The following is a 19,092-nucleotide window of genomic DNA, read 5'->3' on the forward strand; positions in this document are numbered from 1 at the left end:
TTGCTAACAGAGTAGAAGAACCTAAATGTTCTCACCAAAAAAAAAAAAAAAAGGTAAATATGTGAGGTGACAGATGTGTTAATTAACTCCATTGGGGGGGAATCCTTTCACCATGCATATGTGTACCGAATCATGTTGTACACTTTAAATATCTTACAATTTTATTTGTCAATTATACTTCAATAAAGCTGAAAATAAAACTAATATCTCTTATTCAAGTCTTTTTAAATTACTATTAGAATGGAATGTCACTGAGCCATAAATCAGAAGATCTGACTCTCCAAATCATGGTGTAACTTTGGACAAACTATTTGGCTGCTCTGAAACTCAACTGCCTCATCATTACCATAGGGCTACTGCAATCTGCTGTGTCCTTTGCATATTTATATCAAAAGAAATTATACATGAGAGTACTCTGAATACTACCAATGTAAGCTATTACTAGATTTGAAAAAAAAGGAAGGCATTTCCTTGTCATTTACTTTTTTTGCATATCTTCCTCATTTTCTTCTTAGGAATCTCACAATCTTCTTCAATCATTGATGAGTATTTCTCTATCAGCGTCACCAAATCATAAAATTTTAAGGATAAGAAAGCACTTTGAAAATCACCTAAACCAATGTATTTGAAATTGGAAAAAAAAAAAGTGAGGCAGAAAGTATTCCATGTTCTAAACAAACTTGAGAAACACTAGATTGAACAACATTAATTGTTTCTGTATTGCAGGGCTTGAGGCCTTAAATATGGTAATACATACTGAGTACCTCTAATGGGGAAAAGCAATCCATAACATTTCCCAAACCTGTGTAACCATGCAGACCTTATCTCATAAGACCTATAAACATCTCCTAGAACATAGTTCTAAGAACGAGGAGAGGTTAGGGAGCTAGCCTCAAATCATATAGCTATACTTTCTTTACATGAATAAACAGTGTAAAATGCAAAAATCAATAGAAGTTTTAATTCTCTTTAAATTAGACTAAATTTGGCTTTTTAAAATACTAGTACTTACAAAGATTTTATTTTTTGCTGCCACCATTATCCTAGCACCATCAGAAGACCACGAACAACATTTTACTATCACCTCCATATCCTCTTGAGGCTCCTCTGAATTTAGGAAGAACTGCTTCACATTAATGCTTTTCCTCTCGTTTGCTGATTTCACATCCCAAAGCTTTAAATTACAAAAGTAAAAAAAAATGTTAAGTTTGTTTTAATCTCAAATCACACCTCTAGAATGCCACCTGGATTAAGTGTCCCATGAATTATTCACTTTGCCTACTGAATTATTTTTACTTATGTATGACTTTTTATAAGGCTTTTAAGTTAAGTACTCCAGTTTCATTCAGCACGTCCCTAAAAAGAAAAAAATTAGAAACACTGCCCACAATGCAGAATGCAGAATGTTAAACTAAATAAAATGTTAAAAGAGCCTTGCATGGTGTGCAGGAGGCTAAAGATCAGGTGTTGATAGTAAAGATGAGCGTGGAAGAAAAGAGAGATGAAGAGACCCACGACTTGCCACTGCTGCCCTCTGCTGTGTCAGGCATGAAGTTTGCTTCACATCTACTATATGCACAGCACGGACACTACACAGGACCCAGTCCAAGCCAAGTTATAACCTAGAAGATCACCCAGAGACATAAGAAAGTCCCTGAAAATAGAAAGTAAAGAATATGCTAATAGGAAGCAAGACACATTGTGTGCTTGGTGGGGCCAGATGGGGCTCTCAAACAACTGGATCTTGAGGAATGGGATAGAAAAGACTCGGAACCTCATTCACTAGCAGAGCCAGCTGAGCAGCGCAAAAGACAAAGGTCTTCGAAAAGAACCCTCTTACCGCCCTTCGCCTGGAGCGGTGTCCCAGTTCACAGAGTGATAATGGCTGCTATGCCACACCAAGGGTTGGCCAAGGACGAGGACAAACAACGCTGCTTCTCAGGCTGTAACTCAGCTTCCCGAGCACAGCTCCACGGTAAAACCCAATTTGTCTGGTCAGGCACATTTTTAAATCTCTCTTGAGTTTAGAGAAGTATTATATACACTAAGAAAAACAGCCAAAACCAAAACCTTCCCCTTGCAACAACTGTGGACAAATTGGATGAAGCAAAAGAGACATCAGGTACTAAAATAGTCAGCCTTGGGCCGGCCCTGTGGCTTGGTGGTTAAGTGCGCGCGCTGCAATGCTGGCGGCCCGGGTTCGGATCCCGGGTGCGCATCGAGGCACCACTTCTCCGTCCATCCTGAGGCCGAGTCCCACATACAGCAACTAGAAGGATGTGCAGCTATGACATGCAACTATCTGCTGGGGCTTTGGGGGGAAAAAATAAAATAAATAAAATCTTTAAAAAAAAAAAAAAAAAAAAAATAGTCAGCCTTCCTTGATACAGAAGAGAAAAAAAAACACCTAAACATAAATGCCAGAAGCTTTAGTCACATCAGCCAGACTATATGAGAAATCACACTGTTTCCCTCTTAACATGAAAAACAAAGCAACCATTGCCTAGATTTAAGAAAGAAAAGGAAAACTAACACAACCCAATTTCATTAAATCTGCTTAAACTACAGCTTCTGCATTTGTACCTGACTTCAGCTCCTAGCCGAGCAGTGATGAAATTCCACACATCAAGGGACCAAGTAAATACAGGAGTTTCATTTTGAGCAAGTCAATGCACTGTATCTGCGGCCCATGCACACCCTGGCCCTTATGTGGCTTAAATGGCAATTTTTAAATAAAATTCGCATTTTGAAACAGTTTATCATCAGGGCCTGAAAAACACATGCTTATTGACATGATACCCTACAAAACACTTAGAAGATTACAGAGCCATTTGGGGCAGGAAATAATTTTACAGTTCTTCACCCTCTCAGAAGGTAGAAGCTTCAGAAGACTTTGACCTTGAAATGCTGTTATCCAACATCACTTTGCAGGAGCTCTGCTTACTACATGTCACTGTATCAGTGCGAACCAGCCAACGATACTGGCTTAATAGCACTGTGGGAAAGCCGCCACCAGCACGGCAGTTCTCACCAAGAGTGCAGTAATGTCTGTCCCCCACTGCTAGCGCCCTGTGCTATACAATCACATTTTGATACTCAGACATGAAATCAAAAGCCTGTCCCCGAAGACTTTTTAAAATTTTTTCTTTTGAGTTTGGAGAAGTTTCAATTTGATTTGAAGGGACACAAGCAAAGGTTTACCAGCTTGAACACATTTATTAACCACTATGCTAGTCACTTTGAGATTATATAAATGCATCAAATATAGATACTACTCTCAAGGAGTTTTAAGGCCACAAAGGAAGTAAGACAAGCACATAAACGACTCCAACACAATAAATGTCAGATGTATCATTTGAGAGGAAAAGATACAGCACAGTGAGAGTGCTATACCCACGCTGTGGGCTTGAGGGGACACTTTTTGCAGAGGTGGCCACCTCGCTCTCCTCCCTGAAGATTAGCCTACTTTATACCAACTTAAGATGGACAGAATTTCAACAACAAAAAGACAGCAGGGACACTCTAGGGCCTAGAGTCTAGGCTAAGCCTAAGTACAAAATGGGGAGGCAAAGACCGTGAAAGGCAGAATAGGTGCAGTCTGGGTGTGTAGCTTCAGGGGCCTGAACACTTCCCGACACAGCACCCTCCACACACTGTCCCCATTCTCATGCTTTGTCTATTCACTTACCTTTCTCCTCAACCGGATTCTCAACAACTTCAAGCCAGGCATTGTACTTTTTTTTTCAAGTATTTAAAACCCAAATGCCTAGTAAAGTATCTGGTGCATAGTAGGTATTCAATAAATGATCGATAAATACATTTTAAGTGAAAAGACAGATTATTCCCATGTTTCAAGCACAAGTGAGTAGAGAATAGCACTACTGAAAGAAATAGGGTTCGGCTTATAACCTAGGATGCAGATAGAGCACATACATTCATCTCCACACCCTCCCAAAACTCACGTAAAAAAATAGTAAAGAGAACTTTTCTTTCTAGGCATAATGCACAAGGTGAAGGAGAATGAAAGAAGAGATAACAGCAACGAAACTGTAAAGGCTAGAAAGCAGCAAGACAAGTGATCAGGAGACTCCTAAAAACTGGACTGTGAGCCTGCAGTGGGGAAAGCCAAGCAGCAGCCCAGCTCACACGACAGAGCTCCTAAAAGGCTCAGGAAGTGCTGCGTCTGCACCTTCTGGTAAAGGTGGAGCTAAACCAGGAAGAATCACGCAAAGTCTCTTGAGATCCCCTCCCCTGCTATGCAATCCAGGTTGCTGTGCCCCTACTCTGTCTGAAGAATAGAGGGTTATTCTACACCCAACACAGTTGACAGCAGGGTCACCATCCTGTAAACAGAGAAATGAGGAGAAAGTCTATATTCCAAATGTTGAGATCTCTGCCTAGACATCTTCACAGAACATGCCAGCCAGATTTATACCCTACAGGTAGGAGACTGAAGATTTTTCTCTGAATACCCCACCAGATCAAGACAACAGATCTAAAAAGTCTGACATCAGGAGTTTATCATCAAAAAATGACAGCCAGATAACCTCACAGGGAAACCCACAATAAATAAGTTCACAATTTCTTATCAGCGTTTTGGTGCTGCACTCTTTTTTTGTGAGGAAGATCAGCCCTGAGCTAACATCCATGCCAATCCTCCTCTTTTTAATGAGGAAGACCGGCTCTGAGCTAACATCTATTGCCATTCCTCCTCCTTTCTTTTCCCCCCCCAAAGCCCCAGTAGATAGTTGTATGTCATAGTTGCACAGCCTTCCAGTTGCTGTATGTGGGACGCGGCCTCAGCATGGCCAGACAAGCGGTGCATCAGTGCGCACCAGGGATCCGAACCCGGGCCGCCAGCAGCGGAGCACGTGCACTTAGCCGCTAAGCCACGGGGCCGGCCCCGGTGCTGCACTCTTAAATATGAGCAGATATCCAAGGATCGGGCAACTAAAATATATCTCTAGGGGCCGGCCCCGTGGCTTAGCGGTTAAGTGCGCACGTTCTGCTGCTGGCGGCCCGGGTTCGGATCCCTGGCGCGCGACGTGCCGTTTCTCCGGCCATGCTGAGGCCGCGTCCCACGTGCAGCAACTAGAAGGATGTGCAGCTATGACATACAACTATCTACTGGGGCTTTGGGGGGAAAAAATAAATAAATAAAATCTTTAAAATATATCTCTAAAATGCAGACAGAAACTGAAACCAATAAACAGTAAAAAAAGCAACCATACAAGAATATAAAAACTTCAAAAGAAAACTATTATTAATACCCACAAGAAAGATAAAAGATATTGCATTCATGAAACAAGAATAGGATAATATTAAAAAGGGAACTGATCATAAGAATGGGTACTTAAAAATACAATAGCAGAAGTTAAAAACTCAATAGAAGAATTGGAAAATAAAGCTAAAGAAATCTTCCAGAAAGTAGGACAAATGGACAAAGAGAAGGAAAGAAAAAATAATAAAACATCCCAAACAAACAAACAGACATTCCAGAAAGAGAAAGTAGAGAAGAATAAATCAAACAATTAAAGGACATCTCTGGAACCGAAGGATATGAGTTTCCAAACTGAAAGAAGCCACCAACTGCCAAGCACAATAAATGAAGACAAACCCACAACAAGACAGATTATCATGAAATTTTAAAAAAGAAAAAATACAGAGAATAAAGTGAAGATCTTAAAAGTTTCAAGACAGGAAAATAGATCACAGATGAATCAGAATGGCTTCAAACTTCTCAAGAGGAACTTTGGAAGCTAGAAGACAGGGGAGCAATGGCTCCAAAATTCTAAGGAAAAATTATTTCCAACCTAGAATTCTGTATGCAGTCAAAAATATCAATTAAGTATGAAGCCAGAATAAAGACACTTTCAGACAGGCAAGGTCTCAAAAATTTACCTCCCATAGATTCTTTCTTAGGAAACTAGCGGAGATTCTCCACCAAGTTGAGAGAGTAAACCAAGAAAGAAGACAAGAAATCCAGAAAACAAGGTTTTCAACTCAAGAGAAAAGCAAAAGGAATTCCCACGATGATAGTAAAGGGAGATCCCAGGATGGCAGCTGGACACGGGGAATAGTATCACCTCTCAGAATGGAGCACAAGAGAATCCTCCAAGAAAGGTATTTCTAAGAAAAGAAAATTTATCAAATACCTGATAAGTCTGAATTATATAAGAAGCAATTTAGACAAGGGATAATTTGAAGATGAAGTAGCAATAAGCACATTGACAAAATAAGCAAATAAAAAAAAAACCATGATGTTAAATGTACAACACATTTAACCCCAAAGAAAAAAAAAGTTGTATGAGAAAGGAAAAAAAACTCATGATACACTACATGGCTCAACTGTGACCAGTCACGATGATGTAAATCCTGAACACTGAGCTAATCAAAATCATGAAACATAGGAGCCACAAACAGTGGGTCAGATTTGGTAAGAAAAAGTAATTAGTTCAGTTCGAAGCACAATAAGTTTGAGGCAGTATATTGTTTAAGTGACAACAACTGGCAGGCAGACAGGGATGCAGGACATAAGCACGCACAAGAAATGAAGGCTGGAGATGACACATCTGAAAGTCACTCACAGAAGAGATGAGAGTTGAAGCCATGACACTGGATGAACTGGGATGGAAGTAGGTGAGGGAGGTGATAGTCAAGGTTACGTGCTTGAGGAACAGCTATATTTAATGGGCAGAAAAAAGAGTTAAAGAAGGGGTTAGAGAGAGAAGAGGAGAAAGAAAACACGGATGTCAAATGAGAGATTCAAAAAGGAAATATAGGTGGTTAGTGGGCAGTTGAACACTGGTAATACGACAAACAAGAATAAAGACTGGATAAAGAAAAATATCAGCTGTCACACTAATCCAAGGAACATTAGACTTTACAACTAAAAGAATGGAGACTGAAAATAAAACTGGATGTTACTCATCAAGGGAATGGGACCAGGCTACAAAAGGGTTAAGTAGAGAATGAGTAGCCAGGAAATGGGGGCAAGTACAGGTGACTTAAGAAGTCCAGTCATAAAGGGAAAGAGAAAAAGAGAGTGACTATTTCACAGGATAACACAATCAAGGAAAAATCAAAGATTTTTCACTTTTTGGTTTTATCATGCTCAGGAAGGCCCAAGAACATCTGTAGGCTATGGGAAAGGACCCAAAAAAGAAGAAAAGCTAACGGTACAACACAGAGAGGAAATAACCAATGAAGCAAGGTGCCAGGAGACGAAGAAAAAAGGAACAGTAGGCATAAGTAGAGAACTTTCTGGGCACTGAAATGAGAAAAAAGGAGGGGAATACAGACTTTTTATGGCAACTTTTGAGGGGGCTCATGGTGGGAAGTGTCAACCCTCTGAATAGGTAGGAGGTAAGGTTATCTCCATAGAATGAAAGGGATGCAATGACAGGATTGGGGGCTTAAGAACAGCAGAAAAGGTTTGAAAACGGCACTATGGTGAATAAAGCAAATCAATCTGGGATGAACAGATGATGACTTGGGAGCAAAAAAGGCCCAGTTCAGTTGCACAGCTTAAATTTGTAGAACAGATAAATGGCCTGGTTTTACAACTTTCTTGAATATTAAGCAACCTAATAGTAATGGAATAATGCTAAAAATAATGGAATCTGCCCAGTACTTGGAATTAGCAAAGGAGATAAGATGGAAAGAAAATAAGTTCTGAGATATAAAATACCTTCTTCTGAAGCCATTCACTTAGCAAAAACAAAGAAATAATAGGCTCGTAGGACCGAAAGAATCTCTCAGAAGAGGGCTGCCTTAACCCACCCAAGGGTACTCTGAAAAACCTCCTCTGATATGGCTCATCCTAAAGGAAGAGACAGATATTTGGTATTTGTAGATAACATGTCATAGAGGCCAAAATCCATGTACCTGAATATTCTACCTAAGAATGCTCCCAACATCTACTAACAGCTAGGAAATTCTATAAAGTAGAATTCTACCCAGAAAGGCTTCCTAGATGCCCTGAAGTAATTTATACAAAAATGAGTTATCCTCAGTCAGCAGAGAGAGATCAAAGACTCAACCAGAGGATCAGCATCAAGAGAGCTTACCTTACTGTAACTTAGGAGTCGCCTAGTAGCATTGACAAATCTCCTTCTCTAGAGATTCTAACAAAATAGTGCCTGGGAGGGTTCAAGTATTTCCCTCGTATATGTCAAGAAAATTTATTGAGTGCACATTCTGAGTACACTTGTGTACTATCAACTTCAGAGAGATACAACAAGAAGATGACAAGGCCTCTGCAGGTCATAAACCTATATTCAACCTTATCAAAGAAATAGAAGACACATGAAAATGACTCAACTGAACAGTACAACACATTTACAAGTCGAAATCAGAAGACAAACCAAGCAGTTTCTATCTATATATGTAGATACAGGTATATAGATAGATATGTACTCAGAACCAGATGGATGAATGTTATAAGAGAACACTTTCTGAAGAAGCCTTTGCATAAAGTTTTGAGGGTTATTTTTTTGTGTGTGTGAGTAAGACCGGCCCTGAGCTAACTAACATCTGCCAATCCTCTTTTTTTTCTTTTTTTTTTTTTTTTTTTGCTGAGGAAGACTGGTCCTGGGCTAACACCCATGCCCATCTTCCTCCACTTTATATGGGACGCCGCCACAGCATGGCCTGACAAGCAGTGCGTTGGTGCGCGCCTGGGATCCAAACCGGCGAACCCTGGGCTGCCGCAGCGGAGCGTGCGCACTTTGCTTGTGCCACCAGGCTGGCCCCTGAGGGTTATTTTTTAATAAAATATGGACAAGTGAATTAGAGGCAAAAAAAAAATCCCAGGAAAGACTAATGAAACATATATGGGGACAGTAGCTAAAATAAGCCCCCAAAATTACTTTGCCCAGAAGTGATAATTAAAGTATTGGGGCTAAAAGAAACAAACTGGATAGGAAGGGAGACAGCAGAATATGGAAGGTGAAGAGCCTTAGAGGTGCACCTGATGAGCCTGGGTTTATCACAATTTATAATATGGTACTTTCATTTTCCAGCTAAAAGTAGCAAGATGAAAATAGAGGTAGAGAGTTATTCTAGCAGCTCTGTACTGGCATAAAGAGGGATGGAGAGTACATCTTAGAAAGCTGCTATCAGACATGAGGGGGTGACACCATGAACTACAGCAAACACTATAGAGTGGAAGGGAAAAGGTAGACCAAGATATGAGGAAGTTAAAGATGAATGGGACTTAGGACCAAAGGAAGAAAGGAGAATCAATAAACAGGAGACCAAAATGACAGCAGAGACAGAAACAATAAAGAAAATGGGATTAGAATCTTATTTGAAAAGTAAGACAGGGATTTAAGGAGGAAGAATTTAGTATTTTTAGGACGACAAATTTCAGGAGGCTAAATAAGTTTTTTCCCTTAGCTCTGAGCTTTTCCCCCATATGATTTCTCAAAAACAGGAAAATAATAACGTAAAAGGTAGAATAAATAAATGATAAATAAAAGCAGGACGTTTACAAATTTGACCCCACAGATCTCAACAGATTTTAGAAGCCATAAAGTAAAATATGTGCTTAAAAATTAAGAATTCAAATTAAATGAACTTTAAAGCACAAGGTAGTAAAGCATTAATAAACAATCATTATGACAAGCAATTAAAGTTTTATTAAATATGCTCCTGGAAGTTGCAGGAAGAAGCTCTTTCTGTAGAAATGTGAAAAACAGAAACCTATGTCCATAACCCAATGGTAAGACCATAAAATTGCAACCCATTTTAACGATGAAAAAAAGCATACCTTCAATGATCCATCAGCTGAACAACTAGCCAAAAGTTCATCATCTGGTGAAAATCTGCAGTGATTGACTGAATTTGTATGACCAAACATGGTATTTCGACAATCTTTTTGATTCAAATCCCAGAGCTATTTGAGAAAGATAAAAAGATAACTCAAAGACTAGTACTGAATGGGGAAAAGTTAGAAATCATGTAAAGTTCTTCCTTACCTCCCATTTAAGCTTTTCCAGTCACAGATAGATGTTCAATTCACAGTAACACAAAGGCGTCTTAACACAAAGGTGAACTCGTGATTAACAAGTAATGGGGCAGCCCTTTCAGATCAGCACCTAAATCTATTAAGGGACTCGAAGGCTTATCTAGGCTTTTAGTCTGAGCCCTAAATAACAAACTAAACAATTAACTGCTTATTTTAACAAAGTAGTTTGGAATCATTATTATTTTACTCAGCTATATAAGTAATATATAAAATAAATTGCCCTCAAAATTTTTCTAGATGCTAGGTTATCCAACTCTAAAAATGGTCATTTCTAAGATTTCCCAATGTAAACTTTGAGTCTATTAACGAGACTAAAATCTTTTAGCCCTCTGAGAAATACAAAATCAAAAAAAATTTTGACTCCAAAAATACGAAGACAGCAAAGATAAACATAAATACATTTGACAGGAAATATAAGGGGTTAGAAGAGCAAATTAAACAACCCTCCAGGAAGCAACCAACCAAATCCAGAATGTGGGACATTCCACAGGACAAATGACTCAATTTCTCTAACAAATCAAGGGCATAACAGAAGAGGCAGAAGGGAAGGGGAACTTGTATAGAATAAAAGAGACTTAAGAGACATAACGACCAAATAAGTTTGGATTCTGACTTCAATAACCCTATGGTAGAAAGATACATTTTGAGACTATTGGGGAAAAAGTGAACGTGGACCAGACATACTACAAAATTATTGTTTATTATGTGAGGTGTCAAATGGCATGGTATTTATGTTTCAGACCTCAGAGATGTATGCTGAAGTATTTTGGGTGAAATGACATGATATCTGGGATTTGCTATAAAATATTCTAGTCCAAAAAAATGGGAATGGTGGGGGGACACAGTAAGACTGGCAAAATGATGATAATTGTTGGAGCTGGATGATGGATACCAGAGGGGTTCAATATCATTCTCTTTCCTTTTGGGTATGTTTGAAAAGCATAAAAGATGCAAATAAAAGCGGCAATAGTCATCTCTGGTGATTTATGCTAACTAGATTAAACACAGAAGAAGAAATCATTTATCCCCAAAAATTAATTTTGGTAAAAATCCTGTGGAAATGGTCAGTGAGATAAATCCTGTTCTTCAGTCCATCTCCATTCTTGGCTCCCTTATCCCAGTCCTAGGTAAACCCAATTCTTCAGATAACACAGTTACATGGGGGCAGCTTCAGATTTACATATTCTCATTGGCTTCTCTCAGTTCAAGAATCACAAGAAGTGAGTTCTAACAGTCCTCATGAGAATAATGCAGGCACGGTATGACAGGTCTTAAAGTAAAACTTGTCCTTAATTAAAACCGTTGACCTGGGCTGGCCTGGTGGCATAGTGGCTAAGTTTGTGCACTACGCTTCAGTGGCCCAGGGTTCACAGGGTTGGAGCCCGGGCGCGGACATACACCCCACTCATGAAGCCATACTTGGAGGCATCTCATGTACAAAACAGAGGAAGATTGGCACAGATGTTAGCTCAGGGCCAATCTTCCTCACAAAAAAAAAACAAAAAAAAACAAAAAACTGCTGACCAGCCAATAACGCCTTCCCACATCTTAGAGATTTCCGTCTATATTTAAAAGGAGGGGGGCCAGCCCGGTGGCGCAAGCGGTTAAGTGCTGTGGCGGCCTGGGGTTCGCTGTTTCAGATCCCGGGTGCGCACTGATGCACCGCTTGTTAAGCCATGCTGTGGCGGCGTCCCACATAAAGTAGAGGAAGATGGGCATGGATGTTAGCCCAGGGCCAGTCTTCTTCAGCAAAAAAGAGGAGGATTGGCATCAGATGTTAGCTCAGGGATGGTCTTCTTCACCAAAAAAAAAAATATATAAACTTCCTCACCCTACAAAATGTTTAAAAAAAATCAAAAATTAGTCATAAACAATACAAAAGTCTTATTTTTTTAGAGGTGGATTTATTCAAATAGGGCAAAGCTTTTCTGAATAAAAGTGAGCTATAACTGTGAGATAATTTTATGTTACTACATTATTCTGTTATTTTGATCCAATCCAATGTTTTCAAACTGTGCTCTGCAGGGCTCTAGAGATTCCAGAAACATGCTTGAAAGGCACTATGGGGGGGAGTAACAGAGAGAACAAGAGAGAGTAGAAATGCAGGCCCATAACCCCACTTCAACCAGAGCAATGGGCTATATCTCTTACACACTGAGCTTCTATGTAAGTTTTCTTTTGGAGAAAAAAATAGATAAAAGTTCAGCTTCCTGAAAAGGGGCAGGGGGATAATTTTCAACAACTGTTTCAATATTTCCTTAATTTTTTTTTAAATAGCTTATTTAAATGTCAAAAAGAGTCTCTGAGGTTTCCCAAACTAAATGTTTTAACCGCCCCTCCCAAAAATACAATGTCCCATTGCAAAAACAGTATGACATTAAGAAAGAAAAGGTGGGTCCGGGCCCATGGCATAGTGGTTAAGTCTGGCACGTTCTTAACCACGTTTGGCACGTTCAAACCCGTTCTCAGCGGCCCGGGTTCGCAGGTTTGGATCCCAGGCATAGACCTACACGACTCGTCAGTAGCCATGCTGCGGTGGTGACCCACATACAAAATAGAGGAAGACTGGCAAAGATGTTAACTCAGGGCTAATCCTCCTCAGCAAAAAAAAAAAAAGAAAGAAAGAAATAAAGGAAGAAAAGGCAGAAACCAAACCAAAAAAAATCCAAAAGAAGTTAGCAGATATTTTTGGGATCTCAGAAAATTTAATCTAGCTATCTTCAGTATGACACTTAAGGGGAATATAATCTTTTACAATCTATAATTATAAAACATTATCAAACATATGTGGAATGAATACCTATTTTTGGTTTAGGCTGGTTTCTTTTTTATTTTTCTTCCCATCAGCACCTTTTTTCCCTCTTCCTCTTGATAACAGAACCTTTCTTTTGAATCAAGCCCCACTCATAATTCAAGTGGGGCAGACCTCACCTCATTTGTCCCATTTCTACATGGCTATTCTTTAAACCCTTGGCCAGTCTAAGGATTCCATCCTCCTGGCTACTAGGGTTATTTAGCAATAAGCATGTAACCCAAACCAGGTAAACCAGAGTTTTCTCTAAAATTAAACCTACAGGATCTGGGAAAGAGCAAGTTTCTCTTCCTCTATAATAATGAGCTGTAAGATCCATGTAAGCCTGGAGCTGAGGAGAGCCATATTTCCTGCCACACTGAGAGAACATGCCTGAACCAACAAAGAGGGAAAAAGAGTTTAGAGATGGAGAGGGAGTTAAAGCCTGCTAATGTGGTTTAAGTTTCTGGAATCAGCTACACGCCTGAAGCCATGCTCCCTCTAGACTTTTCAGTTACTTGAGCCAATAATATCTTTTGTTGTTGTTGTTGTTGTTGTTGCTTAAGTTGATATGAGTGTCTATCACTGCAACCAAAAGAGCCCTGATTAATACAATACATGAGAAAATCAAAGGAGATGTTCCAATGTATCTGTAGCATTTATCTACATAATTCTCATTATCCACACTTACTTTGAGGAAGCAGTCACTTGACCCAGTGGCTAAGAGAAGGTGATGACTGTTGTTGGTGAAGTGGCAGCAATTGACTTGCTCTGAGTGCTCATCATAGGTATGTACTAGTTCCCCAGTCACAGAATTCCAAATCTAAAGAGACCAGAAAAAAAAAATTTACAGCCACCCCTTTTCTTCAAAGGGAGAACGGAGGGGCAAAGCAAATGTGAGCTGCTTTGTGGGTGCTATCCATCCTGTTTTCCAGATTTTCCCAGCCAGACATGATGCTAATGAATACCTCCCCCTTCCCCAAAATATGCCAGTATTTTGCCAGGATGTTTTTTAAAAAAATTATGTGCAAGTCTATACATATGTCTTTCAACAGCAATAATTAGAATTTCATGAAAACGTTACATTCTTCAAGGGCAAGATTTCACATGTTCATATGAACGACAGCAGGCAGAGAAGTGATAAAAAGAGGATGGAATAATGGACTTCAGATCGGAAGGATTAAGTCCAAGACCTGTCTCTACCATTTATAATCCATATGTCCCTGGTCAAGTCCTTAATTTACCTGCATCTCAGTTCCCTCCTCTCTAAAATGGGGATACTTATACTTGGTCCTACACAATGCATGGTATCAAATGAGATAAAGGACATGATAAGTGTTCTGCTGACTTCAAGGTATCAATAAATAAGTAAAGGCAGATGCTCAGTAAAAAAAATAAAGGCTTTACATTCTGAGGGAAACCTAGCTTTCAACACTGGCTCCATTAGTTATTAGTTAATATGAGCTTGGGCAAATGACTTCAGCTCTGAATCTGCTTCCTCAACTGTAAAATGGGATCAACACCTACTCTGTAAGTTATAGTGAGAAATTGATAATGTAATTTAAGAAAGTTTATAGTATAAAACTTTGAGCAGTATTAAGTTCTCAATAAAAAGTAATCATCATTCTAGTTACTATGTAAGACAACTAAGCAGTCTGTTCCATCTAACAACAAACAAAAGAAATAAATTACCTAATGAATCTTCACTGGGATTGTGACTTTTTAGAGATACTACTGTCCCTCCCAGAGCATTTTCTTTTTATCTTATCAAAGCACTCCCCAGAGGTCCAAAGAGTTTATTTTATTTTGAAGTTCTTTAACAGGTACTTCTGCCTCTTGCTTTAAATTCTGAGTTCTTAGAAAACAGAAACTTGGTATCATTTCTTTTTGCTCCATGTAGCTCTGACTTTGCAACTGCTCAAAGCGGCCAACTCCAAGTCAAACTTAAAGTAGAGGCTACAGAGTGAATTAACTGGTTGGTTGTAAAACCATCTAGAGAGTCCATCTATCACGAAGTAGATTTTCCAAGGTCTCAGTTTAGTCTGGACACTCCAGAGCCCTCTTCAAGTGGGTAAAAACTCCAGAAAAACTCCCAAGCCAATTTTCTTGCTCCTGGGTCCACTAAGGCCCACCCCACCTAGCCAGATTCAGCACTCCACAACCCCTTTGAAAAAAGCCTGAAGTGAGGTTTCCCCTCCATTTATTAGATAAAACTTTCCCTTAGACTTCAGTTTCTCTCAAATTCCATATAAATGCCCTGGCTAAAAGCCAAATTTAGGGACAAGAGACAAGAAAGAATAATTAACAAAGATAAAAATTACCCTGTGTTTATTCTTCCTCTGTTTACTTTTTACACTAGTAACCTAATTGCTAGTTTGTGCATCCATCTGGTTTTGCACTCAATATAAGCCAGATCATAAAGGTAAAAAAATCTGGGTTACATTCCACAAATTATATATTTTACAACAGGAATCCAATCTCAGACAATAATTGCAGCAACACTTCCAATCACAGTGCACTCAAAGATTTCAACTGATATTTAACCCATAGACCTGTCACTAAATGGCAGGCAAATTCATTAATTTATAATTGCTTTTCCCAGGTGCCAGGTAAATGTCTCAGGCTGACCAACCTAGGCATTTTTGCTGGTGCTTAAAAATAAAGGATTTTCAGGGGCCAGCCACATGGGCTAGTGGTTAAGTTCAGCACATTCTGCTTTGGTGGTCCAGGTTCAGTTCCCGGGTGTGGACCTACACCACTTGTCAGCAGCCATGCTATGGCAGCAACCCATACATACAAACAAACCATACATACAACATACAAAATAGAGGAAGACTAGCACAAATGTTAGCCCAGGGTGAATCTTCCTCAGCAAAAAAAAAGAGGAATATTGGCAACAGATGTTAGCTCAGGGTGAATCTTGCTCAGCAAAAAAAATAAATAATAAATAAATTAAAAAATAAAGAATTTTCAGACAACATTAATTTACAGTGGATAAAATCTGGCTTGGCTCAAGTTAGTACAACAACAGGCAAGAGTTCTTTAACCCTAGTTACCCTAGTCCCTCTATTATGGAAAAAGAAAATGAATTCTGTGGTGATTACAACTCAAGAGGAAAATATTTTCCCTACCTTCACTTTTTTATCCACTGCGCAGGTTGCTATAAATCTGTCATCTGTAGAGAAGGCACAGCAAAGCACTTCATCCTCATGAGCCTTGATTTCTAGAAGTTTCTCTCCGGTTTCAGCTTTGAACACCTGCACAAGCAACAATAAAATCATTTTACTATAAACCACTTAACCATTTTATTTATTTATTTTGTTTTTTTTTCACTTAACCATTTTAATCACTACATTTTACAACAGAAAGGAACCTTGGCAAAATCACTCCAAAAATCAGAATTTCTGTCATAATTCGTATGACTTAAACAGAAAACTATCCATTGTTAAATGTTTGTAATATCAATAAAAAGAACTGACAGAGTATAGCTTCAGTTCTCGAGAACGCTTTGGCAAATTCTTAAAATCAAATAGAAAACATTTCATTCAACATGCTTGCTTTCTGGGGTTCAAAAGCAAAAATTAGTAATAAAGTATACATGTAGAAACAAGGTTTACAGTCATAATCTTGTAAAGACTGAAGTTACCCTAAATATAAAAGTTTTAGGCCGGCCCCGTGGCTTAGCGGTTAAGTGCGCACGCTCCGCTGCTGGCAGCCTGGGTTCAGATCCCGGGCGCGCACCGACGCACCGCTTCTCCGGCCATGCTGAGGCCGTGTCCCACATACAGCAACTAGAAGGATGTGCAGCTATGACATACAACTATCTACTGGGGCTTTGGGGGAAAAATAAACAAAAAATTTTAATAAATAAATAAAAGTTTTAACTAATTTGATTCTGTTTCCTCCAAAATCAAAAGGTAGTGCACAAATTTAAAGAAAAGCACTCATCAGTGCCAGCCCAGTGGCATAGTGGTTAAGTTCACGTGCTCTACTTCGGCGGCCCAGAGTTTGCAAGTTCAGGTCCCGGGTGCGGACCTACACACTGCTAATCAAGCCATGCTATGGTGGCGTCCCATATAAAGTAGAGGAAGACAGGCACGGATGTTAGCTCAGGGCCAATCATCCTCAGCAAAAAGAGGAGGCTTGGCAACACACGTTAGCTCAGGGCTAATCTTCCTCACCAAAAAAAAAAGAAAAGAAAAGAAAAGCACTCACGTTTTCTGAAAACAAATGAGAACTTATTTTTTGTGTGTGTGTGAGGAAGATCAGCCCTGAGCTAACATCCATGCTAATCCTCCTCTTTTTGCTGAGGAAGACCGGCTCTGAGCTAACATCCACTGCCAGTCCTCCTCCTTTTTATCCCCAAAGCCCCAGTAGATAGTTGTATGTCATAGTTGCACAGCCTTCTAGTTGCTGTATGTGGGACCCGGCCTCAGCATGGCCGGAGAAGCAGTGCGTCGGTGCGTGCCCGGGAGCCGAACCCGGGCCGCCAGCAGCGGAGCGCGCGCACTTAACCGCTAAGCCACGGGGCCGGCCCCAAATGAGAACTTAAAGGAAATTCCTTCAAGCACCTTAGGAAACAAGCTAATCCAATTCCTATTTATAGTCAGAAATCCATGCTTGAGCCTGTGATAAAACAGGTATTTGACGACTTAATCACTGTTTTCAATCAGACTACAAAATCCTTGTGTCTTTTAACAATTATCTTTCCTCATTAATCTTAGGTGGCACATGGATGACGGTAACTGACTAGCAGGGTAAAAGGCCCTTCTATGTCACTTGGCAAGTTTAGAACTATGAAAACACACAACTATATCTTTTAAATCTAGAGAAAGCTTTGATAAAATGTTCGAGAGATTTAGATTTCTCCATTTCCAATGTGGAATTTTCTTGAATTTTAGGATTTAATGTATTCTAATATGCACAGTATTGGGTACATGCCTCTTTCAACTTTTCTCAAGAGATATGTTTTACCTGCAAGGTTTTATCAGCACCACAGGAAGCTATTCTTTGACCATCCTCAGAAAAGCAAGCATGGTAAACAGCATCTGTATGGGGGCGGACAACTAAGCGGGAGAGATTCTTGATGTTTTTTTTGTTTCTAAATACAAGGAAAAAATGAACAGAAACCGAATAAATGAGAGTAAAAGTATTTTCTTTCAGTAATAAACTGTCTTTTAACATAGTCATGTTCCCCAAAATATAAAATTCTTAAAATTAAATTATCAACATGTAAACAACAGCACAGATCACCTGAAGAAAAAAAGCATTTTAAGAGAAATGCTACCCTATATCAAGCAACCTGTCATGTATTACAAATGTCACTGAGTTGGAAGAAATCTAGTTAGTCAAACATATGTCACTTGGATACATTAATAATGATAACATGTGCAGAGAAAACATTATGTAAAGATATCCTCAAAAAAATCTCCACCTTTTTTAAAAAGAAAGAAGCCATAGCAAAATGAAGCTCATTTCCTAACTAAAGTATGACACTACACCTACCATTATGATGATGTTCTTTAAAACTGCTCTTCTCTAATTACAATTATACAGATATTGAGAAAAAAAGATAAAGCAATGTCATTTTCTTTGTTCCTTAATTTACTGAACACTGACTATTCCACTAGTATAGGTATTACATTATTTCTCATGGGCTAAAGGGTAAAGGAATGTAATGTATACTTAAAATGGGGAAAGTATTACAACAGTGTCAGAATTTCATAGACAGACACCCTGGTCACTTTGAGCACAAGTAAATAAGTAAAACAGTATTGTGCTTATTTTAAGAGTCAAAGGCTAGGAGTCAGATAAACCTAAAGGGCAACCCCACTTCTACTACTTATTAGGTGCATAAACTTAGGCAAATTACTTAACCTAATAAGTTTCCTTTTCCTTGTATGTAAAATGGGAGTAATGATACCTCCTCTAAACAATGCCTGGCACATAAAGATGCCACTGTGGTTATTCTTTAAAAAAATGAACCACATATAAGACAAACCAAATGAAAAAAAAAGGGAACACAGAGGTAAATCAGACTCAGGCCTTGCCTAGAAAGTATTACACTTTACTAGAAGCAATAAAACAGACAAGCATAATATAAGAACTACAGTGAGGAGAACCTGGAAGAAAGATAAGTTACTTGCAAAGTTTAGAGGATTCGATTAAGAAAAGACTCTTTCTTTCCCCTTGATCTACCTACTCAATTCCCTAGACAAAGCTCAGAAAGTGACCTGTCACAATGATGGGCATGTAGTAGAGGGCCAAAAGT

The 19,092-nt window shown here is 39.1% G+C and overlaps 1 protein-coding gene across 3 annotated transcripts in view; it reads right to left on the minus strand.

Annotated features, from left to right (window-relative positions):
• The window catches only part of APAF1 (apoptotic peptidase activating factor 1), an 80,670-nt gene that overhangs the window by 31,312 nt on the left and 30,266 nt on the right, over positions 1–19,092 (minus strand). For all 3 annotated transcript variants that reach the window (XR_015556381.1, XM_087449062.1, XM_087449063.1), the window contains exons 13-17: positions 17,796–17,922; positions 15,953–16,078; positions 13,513–13,644; positions 9,773–9,898; positions 1,013–1,174 (exon numbers count right to left, since the gene is read on the minus strand). Coding sequence is in view for 2 of the 3 variants with exons in the window: in XM_087449062.1 (XP_087305188.1) it covers positions 1,013–1,174; positions 9,773–9,898; positions 13,513–13,644; positions 15,953–16,078; positions 17,796–17,922 (673 nt within the window). In the remaining variant the exon portion in view is untranslated. The remainder of the gene's footprint in view (positions 1–1,012; positions 1,175–9,772; positions 9,899–13,512; positions 13,645–15,952; positions 16,079–17,795; positions 17,923–19,092) is intronic.

This window comes from Ceratotherium simum, chromosome 25, assembly GCF_057802395.1.
Source record: "Ceratotherium simum simum isolate JZ-2026a chromosome 25, ASM5780239v1, whole genome shotgun sequence".
Taxonomy (NCBI): domain Eukaryota; kingdom Metazoa; phylum Chordata; class Mammalia; order Perissodactyla; family Rhinocerotidae; genus Ceratotherium; species Ceratotherium simum.